Genomic DNA, 9,206 nt, shown 5'->3' with positions numbered 1-9,206 from the left:
ATGTCGATTAAATCTTCTTTTAATATGTATGTTTTTATTTATGGCAAAGATAGTAAAGCTATCTGCTATAATCCTTGATTTTAACCTACTGAGCAGGGTTAATGCAGGGAATTAGCAGCACATTACCACTAATCAACTACGTTTAGTTACTGAATGTCACCATTTCTGCTACAGTCCTTGATTTTAACCCACTGAGTAGGGGTAATGCAGCGAATTAGCAGCACCTTACCATTAATCATCTACGTTAAGTTACTGAGTGCCTCCATTTCTGCTACAGTCCTTGATTTTAACCTACTGAGCAGGGGTAATGCAGCAAATTAGCAGCACCTTACCACTAATCATCTACGTTAAGTTACTGAGTGCCACCATTTCTGCTACAGTCCTTGATTTTAACCTACTGAGCAGGGGTAATGCAGCAAATTAGCAGCAACATACCATTAATCATCTAGGCTAAGTTACTGACTGCCACCGTTATAACGCACCCAAAGTATGAAGAATATTTTTCGGTGTCGCGCAGATACGAATCCAACTCATTAGCTTCGAAATACCCTATCCAAACATTAATCTTAATCTTACTTGCTGTAGATGACATTTATTGTGTATGCAAGTAAAATCTAAGTTGATGTAATATGCGCTTTGGAAGAAAGTATTCAGTAGTTTCAAGTTTCTAAAAATTAAAACTTAGCAGTTTTAAAAAGTCGAAATATCAAATCACCGTATATCTCGACTTGTTTTACGTTGTTGATGTTTTTTGTGGTAGATTTAATTGCTTCGAGTCTTGTTTTATAGAAGAATAGCTGCACAATTATTATTTGTACATTATTTATGTCGTGACTAATAAATGCAAAGTTTTGTTACGCTCTTACTAGCTACATTGATTTTATTTTTAAACCAGAGCTTTTGATTTAAATTGAAAACTATACCAGACACCAAACATTTTATTCTATAAGGAGACATCTTATTGATTGCAAGCGGAAAATTCCATGGTGTAGCTGCTGTGTATAAACAATGATGAACTATTCAAAGTAATGAAATGTTAAATTTTCACGCTTACAAGTATAGTCCAAGATTAGGTACGAATATTAAGTCTTCGAGCCTACAAAGATAATCTCAGGGTTAAGAAAGTCAGCACACGTAACTGTTAGAGGTAGTTGAACAATTCTACAAGATGTTAATAAACGATCAAAGTACTCTTCAGATAACATTTTAGCATAAACTTGCACACAATAAGCCTATGATATTTTCCATAAAGCTTCATTATACCTCATAAGACCCATAAAACAATATTTATTACGTTAGGTCACATAAGTACCAATAAAACACAACTGCACGTTTCTGTGACTTGTAACACAATTGGTTAAATAGTTAAAGATTAACACGAACAAAAGGACACGTATTAAGTAAGAAGAGGGGAGATAATTCGCAAAGTCTTCAGTAACTATATATTGTTGACCAGTTATGTTTCACTTAATATAAGTTAAATTTTGGAATAATTTACATGCGTTTGTGTTTGAAACTGGATACCGTAAACTTTTCAAAAGCATTGCAATTATTGATAAATGTAATAAAAGTAGACTGAGTAACAAGTATTTTAAAACTTTCTTCAGTAGGTGGAGATCATTTTCAACCCACATTCAGTCCGTGTTCTTTCAAAGTGACAGACGTCGAGTTAGTCGTAAGTTACGAGGGGAAAACTCTAACCATCGGTCGAGAGGTGTCTCTTCCTCACGAGAGTAAACTAAACTTTAGATGTTCTAAAGCAGGCATATACAAATTTGATGGTCAAACGAATGTAACTTGTTGGAATGGACAATGGAGTTCAACATTTCCCAGTTGTGTGGCTACAACAATGCAGAGAAACTTCTCAGGTAGGGTAAGACTCTACTTTTATGGACCAGAGAAAAAGTAAATATTGAATGATAACAATTGAAAAAGAGAACATTAAAATAAGAACAATTTGATTGAGAACAATTCTTCACCGATTTTATCTCTTTTAATAATTTGTATTTAATTATTTTCCACAAAGCATCTCTTTTCATCGTTTTCAAAAGGACTTTTATAGGTTTAACATGAACCTGAATCATTTTATCTGGCAAAAAGAATATAGAATCAAATTTTCTAGACATGTTAAATTACACTTAGGCACATAAAGTTACTTCAGGACACTCAAGAAGGACTGGCAAGATTAATGATCAAAAATCATGACCAGTTAATACTTAAAAAACAATAAAATACACAGGAAAAATTTATTGTTTTGACACCAATGAGACCAACAGAAATGAAGATGTGGGATTTTTACATTTTGTACATATGGATAGTGGTTTGTACCAAAAAGAATTCTTGCATATGTGCATAAGATTCTTATAAAAAATAACATTTGCAAGTTTAACCACTGTGCGAGATTTTTATACGGACTATGATTCTTTGTGAATATTGAATTTTTTGCTGTGTTATTCCTGAAAAGAAACGAATGTACTCCTGAAAAAAAATTAAAAAACGCTGGAATTACCTCATCATTTATCATAGTGCTAAAACCACTGTATCTAATGTTTGAATTAGCTTTAACAGACAGACATTTTCAATAAGTACTTCATGACATATGAAAATAACTAAACAAAAAAAAATCGCCGTCAGATTACTGGGAGAAAAACTAAAATGCTTTGAAATTTTTCACCAATATATTTGTCATGAAGGTAAAAAATAGGTAAATAATTTATCTTAATACCTTGCTAATGTTTAAGTGCCTCTCTCATACGCTTCACCTCAGCATATTGGTATAATTAATTAAGTATAACGCAATTGGCAATAATACACTTATGCAATAACAAATGTTGCGTTGTTTCGGAAGCTATTGGTCGGATTATAACTAATCTTTACAGATCTTCAGGATCAATTCCCAGTGGTGTACACCAAATTAGATGGTATGTAGAATATTCTCTTGAGTAAAGCATGGAATACCTAATGATATTTTCATCTGAGAAGCATATTATTAGAGAAATACTGATTAGCAACTTGGCCGACTACTAATTAATTTAACAGTACCGGCCTTAGGTAACTTGGTGTTCTGAGCGACTAGGATATTCGCGCTTCCATCTCTCCAAAAGAGAATATTTTATGATTTTTGTATACTTTTCGTGCAGTGTATTTGTTTTTAAATACTCTGGTACGGGCTACTATTCAAGGGTTCGTTGACCGTTGTTGTTATTTTAGAGCAAAGCTTCACAATTGACTATCTGTGCTCTGTCCATCGCGGAGTATCGAACCCCAGATATTAGCGTCTTAACTTCGTAAACTTACCGCTGACTCACCGGATGACGTCAGTTAAAATGCAGTCACCAACACTGAACATACAAAACCCCTTATAAATAGTCAACACCCGATTTCTGCTCCGAGGAAAGAATTCATTTATTGGAGAAACCTACCGACATGACAATGAAATTCTTTAATAAATATTGCTATTGCGTTGCCTCAAAAACTAATCAATAAGTTAAAAGAAAAAATACTTTATGTCTATTTAAATTATCAGTGATTAGAGTGTACTGTACCAGCTACAGTTGTTTATATTACATTTTATTTTGTTCCTAAATTTGAGTATTTTTGTCAGTACAATTTTGAAACATTCAGTTTCTTATAGCTATTCATTTCGTTGCTTTGTAGAAATGGCACTCGACTCGCAACCTACGAATTCCATCCCTAAGCATGCTCGCCTTTTCAGACGTAGGGGTGTTATAACGTGACGATCAATCCCACTTTTCGTTGATAAAGAGTAGCCCAAGTGTTCACGACGGGTGGTGTTGATTGGCTGTCTTCCGTTTAGTTTGTTGCTTCTAAATTAGGAACAGTTATTGCAAATAGTCCTCGAGGACCTTTTAATGAAATACAATACACTATCTATTTCTATAGTAATCGGTGCCGACTATCGTATATTAAGCAGACCAGTTCTACATATATAAACTATTGAAGGAAGATCAAGTGTATGACACCAATATATGAAAAGCCTTGAGATTTGCGTTTTTAACTGTGTACTTGATTTCAGAAACGTTACAGCTTCAGATATTATTTCATGCAACGTTTGTGTTAAGATGTTTGCCTTTGTTTTTAAAAGTATAAAGTGTAGAATATTAATCACCTGAGTCTGCGTGAATACCTCAATCGGCGATGTCAGTTCCAGCTTTTCTCCATGGGAAGATCGGCTGAAGTATTTTCGTGGGTGGATACACTAGCACATTTTGGTCCTTCCACATTCGAAAAGTGTGAGACGCGAATAATAAAAATAATCACTAGCAGAAACATGGGATTAGTGAAGAAAAATATTTTCAGATTAAAATTCCAGGACAGAGAATTTGCAATAATATCTTAAATAGTTTCATCTGAAGAACGTGATTTGCTCTTTCCAAATGGAGGTGATGTCAAGTTATTCCTTTTAATTGTACAGTATTTGAGAAAAATAGTTTGAAATATAAGAAAAGTAAAGAATTAAGTTTCTTTTTTCTTTGTTTCTAAAAGCATACAGTGTAGAATATCAATATTTATATTGTGCGCGAACACGCGAATGCACAATCATACGTACGTACGCACACTTAAATGATATTGTTGAAGATTATTAACCACGAAAATTCGTTGAGGATGGTTTGAAATTTAACCAAAGACACCTGTACTACAAACAGAAATATCTACCACGTACGATCATGCTTTTGAATCTTATAGCATATAATTTAGATTAAAGTAACCATAATGAGCATTACAGCCACCTATATATATATATACATTTATATAAAGCACAAATTTCTGTGTCCGTATGCTTGTCTGTCTGTCTTGTCCGTTGTCTAACTACTCCTAGGTCGCTGGGCCAATCTCAACCAAACCTAGTGGTATGATAGTTTAAAACAATTCCATTCGTAGATGGTGCCACGCCAGTACAATAAAAAATTATCAAAGTTTCTATAACACAACATACACAGTGTGGGGGAGGGCATACAAATGTTTTATATATATCTCAGAGAGTGCCCAAGCACTCTACATGGAGGAATGCAATGGAAAAAAATAGACGCCACTATTGCAATAAAACATAAACTCAGCTAAAGTTTCTACCACAGCAGCCACCATAAGGTTGATATGAAGAGCCGTTTCTTGAGTTATAATTACTTCCTACTTTGACCCGTGGCCTTTCAACTTCGGCCCGTAAGACATTTCAATTAATTAAACAAGTGAAACACTGTGGAGGGACATTAAGATGTGGGTTTTGAAAGCGGGTTTCAGAAGCATCCCTATCGCCCCAACTTTTCCCGCTACCTTTTCCTACAAAGTCACCCTGATCATCACGCAGTGTATACAATGTTTTAAGTATAAATATATTGAGTTATTAAAGCTTATACAAAACTTTTGGTGATATGATAATGAATATGTTATGTTATAAATAAATTGTGTGAAAGATCGGATTTTTGTGTTATTTATCACAGCATTCGTCCCACTTTTTTTTTTAAGTTCATAACCCGGACAAAGGACGGGTACCTCAGTCTGTAATATATAAAACAATCAAAAGTAAAATACAGAGAACCAACAACAAAAGACCACAACACCATTAGTTACAATAAAATATAAAAAGTAGAATGACCAAAAGCACGAAATGACATGCTGAGAGAAATTGGGAGGGAAATGTTACAAATAACGAAGAATATAAGCATCTGGATAATTAAGTAATAATTAAACCATTGAGTAACTATGTGATATATTTAAAGATTTCTTTTTTCGTACTGTTGTTAAAAAACATAATACTGATATTCATATTGTCTCTGATGAAAAGAACGAGCCCCACCAACCATAATCTACAACGTTGTAAACGGTTATTCCGATGTTACTGAAAATGGAGAAGTGGTAATTTTGCCAATTGAGTAACTATGTGATATATCTAAAGACTTCTTTTTTCGTACTGTTGTTAAAAAAACGTAATACTGATATTCCTATTGTATCTGATGAAAAGAACGAGCCCCACCAACCATAATCTACAACGTTGTAAACGGTTATTCCGATGTTACTGAAAATGGAGACGTGGTAATTTTGCCAGGAAGTGTTGTCCACTTGAATTGTCTGTTTCAGCGAGAACGTGGCAATCCTGAGTGGACGTGGTCATCCACATCAAGGTAAGTCAGTATTATAAACATTAGATAACCTTTTCATTATATGATAATACAGGGTGTGTCACAGTAAATCCCTTACCAAATAAAAGAAAAGTTAAAAATGAAACTATAATTAAAAGAACAAGTCGTTTTTATCTAAGTCATTGATTTTGGCTGTGTATTCATGATGAAACAAATGGGAAGATTAACGTCAACTACCTTACACAGGAAGAAGAATTTTATTGAAAGAGTTCAAATATGGATGGCTAAGGTAAAGACGTTTCATAATCTTCCTTCTTTAGGATTACACTATATTTGCGGGATCAGGATCACTGAATCAGATTAGCACATACATAAATTGTTCACCACTCTTACCACTGCATGTCTGTAGACAACTTCCCTATCCAGATCTTAAGTTACAGACTGCAATGACGTACTAATCCTTTGAGAAAAATATACAAATTGGAATACTTCATTTTATACATGTGGTCGCGTAAACTTTCCTACTTGATTGTTTGTTTGAAGTTAAGCACAAAGCTAAACAATGGGCTATCTGTGCTCTGCCCACCACGGGTATCGAAACCCGTTTTCTAGCGTTGTAAGTCCGTAAACATACCGCTGTGCCGCTGGGGACTTCCTACTTGAACAAAATAGCATGAAGTAATTTGGATTTACTATCCTATGCATATTTATCGTGGATTCGCTATGTATCTCCCTATGCAGATCAATATTATTAACCATACATATGTATGAGGTTTATTTTATGTTAATATGTGTCTTTTTTAATATTATCTTCGGTAAACAATGAGTTTTATTATATAGAAGTTAAGAATATTTAAAAACAGAAACTTTCGACTTCAAAGTTTCTTTGTCTTCTGACTGCTCTTATAACGCTAAAAATCTTGTTTCGATTCCTGCGGTGGGCAGAAAACAGATAACCCATGACCAACTCACATTACTGCAAACATCAAACTAAACAAAGTGTTTTTGTAGAAATACCCCGCTGCACTTAATTTATTAGCATATTTAAGTCAGATAACTATACTGTACAATTGGCGAAACCTTAACTTCGGTCAAAACACAAAGATGTTCAGAAGAAGAAAAAAAAAGTTTTTTTCCCCCATACATTGGATAAGAATAAATTACGATTGACATATGAACGTATCATTAGATCAATATCCGTCCACTGCTAGAAGGTATTCAACTGTAGCATGTTACAATGTTACCAAATTAACATTCACGTAGCAACCGCGACTGAGACTCTCATTTAGACAGTCCTTCTGCATTTCGCATTTTGTCGTGGCCTAGTATATATTGTTTTGCGAATGTCTTTATGATCCTTAAAGCATCTGTTCGCAACTGGATTCATAACATAGTGGCTGCGTATGGAATTTATATCATGAAACTCATCAAAAGAATGAGGAAATGTATCTATCCTAACAGAAGACAGATTGATAAGTATCATCTGGTTGACAACGTCCTGAGCATTATAAGTGTACGTAATCTGTTATGGTTGACCTACAAAAACCTAACTACATTTGTTTTCTAAGCACCAGTCGTATATGTACTGAATATCCGTAAAGATAAAAAAATTAACTTGCTACATGAATCTTTTATCTTTTAACAAATTCATGTTCTTTGGAGATGGTTTGTTTTCTTTGAGTACTGTGATATGCATATAAGCTGTTAACTAACTGCCTTTCCTCTAGTCTATCAGTTCAAAATTTAGGATGGCTTTTGTAGATCTGGGTGAACATCCGAAACAAATGTTCATCTCAAAGTTTCTTAATTATAACACACTAGACAGCTATGAATCCAGAGAAGCAAAAAAAAATCAGAACTGTTCTAAATACGAAGTCTAGAACTGATAAAATTAAAACATTACCACATCGTCAGACAAACCTGCTATGTTGGTTGTACAGAATGTTAACTGGAAACCATATAGGAATTCAAATAGGTATGTCAGTAGAATTTATAAGCTTAACACGATAGATAAGTCGCTGATAAGAGTTAGCTGAGACAGCTAAAAGGCTTAATATGTATTTTTATATTTATAAAGTTTACACCAAAACATGGTTTCCACTTCAAATTGAAAAAAAAATGTTTTTTACACTTTGATAGTATTCAATACTTTTAGACAGTATCCCTGCGGGTGGTCCCTATCGGCTGATGAAAGAAGCTGGAAATACCGACTTTCAATCTATTATACTAAGGAGGAAGATACTGGTGTCTACAGTTGCACCACACCTAGAGGAAAACGAAACGAAATTCGCGTTTTAGTGAAAGGTTGGTTATTCATCAAATAGACATACTGGCAAATAAACAAATAACACAACACGATGGCCAGTTTGGTAACTAGTGATATTTTTCTTAAAGTGATTATTGTTTTGTTTTTTCGAGGGTTAGGATAATGTTTTCTTTATTAAAAAACAAGTTTTTTAATTTCAGAGTAATTCCACTGAAAATATTCTTTTAATTTAAAAGAATTAAGAAAACTGCTTCAAAGTTACCAAAATATATTGATTTTAGAATGTGCTAATTTTTTGAATTAGAACCTAGTGTCTTTGAAGTAAACGTGGGTAATTTCAATATACTAATATAGTCGAATGTGTCAAAATCAGAAAGTAAGTACCACACCGTATATGGTATTTCTAAAGATTGACTAAAAATTATCTTTTCTTTGAATATGAAAATATACTTATAATAATCACACAGAGATACGTTTATGCCACCCGGTGGCTCAGTGTTAAATCTGAGGGCTTAACACGCTAAAAAATTGGGTTTAGATATTCACAGTGGGAAGAGAACAGATAGCCCATTGTATAGCTTTGTGTTTAATAAATAAACAAATAAAAATATCTTTATACTAGTAAACATTTCTCCACGACTTGTGGTTAGGCCCGGCATGGCCAGGTGGTTAAGGCATACCTACTCACAATCTGAGGGTCGCGGGTTCGAATCCCTCTCACACCAAACATGCTCGTCCTTTCAGCCGTAGGGGTGTTATAATGTGACGGTTAATCCCACTATTCGTTGGTAAAAGAGTAGCCCAAGAGGGTGGTGATGACTAGCTGCTCTCCCTCTAGTCTT

General features: G+C 34.1%; 2 protein-coding genes across 2 annotated transcripts in view; both read left to right on the top strand.

Annotated features, from left to right (window-relative positions):
- Positions 1–5,895, top strand: part of LOC111085901 (locomotion-related protein Hikaru genki-like) — a 27,621-nt gene extending 21,726 nt beyond the window's left edge. Inside the window, exons 2-3 of the mRNA XM_022386703.1 lie at positions 1,611–1,868; positions 5,804–5,895. Of these exons, the coding sequence (XP_022242411.1) occupies positions 1,611–1,868; positions 5,804–5,895 (350 nt within the window). The remainder of the gene's footprint in view (positions 1–1,610; positions 1,869–5,803) is intronic.
- An 81-nt stretch (positions 5,896–5,976) lies between these two features.
- LOC106459764 (locomotion-related protein Hikaru genki-like) overlaps positions 5,977–9,206 on the top strand; it is a gene marked incomplete at its 5' end in the record, with an annotated part of 24,879 nt that continues 21,649 nt past the window's right edge. The window contains 2 exons of the mRNA XM_022386698.1: positions 5,977–6,140; positions 8,254–8,402. Of these exons, the coding sequence (XP_022242406.1) occupies positions 5,977–6,140; positions 8,254–8,402 (313 nt within the window). The remainder of the gene's footprint in view (positions 6,141–8,253; positions 8,403–9,206) is intronic.

The sequence above is a fragment of the Limulus polyphemus genome, unplaced genomic scaffold (genome assembly GCF_000517525.1).
Source record: "Limulus polyphemus unplaced genomic scaffold, Limulus_polyphemus-2.1.2 Scaffold30, whole genome shotgun sequence".
In the NCBI taxonomy this organism is placed as follows: domain Eukaryota; kingdom Metazoa; phylum Arthropoda; class Merostomata; order Xiphosura; family Limulidae; genus Limulus; species Limulus polyphemus.
Note: the sequence above shows the minus strand (reverse complement) of the source record. Positions and strands in the feature narration are given on the sequence as shown.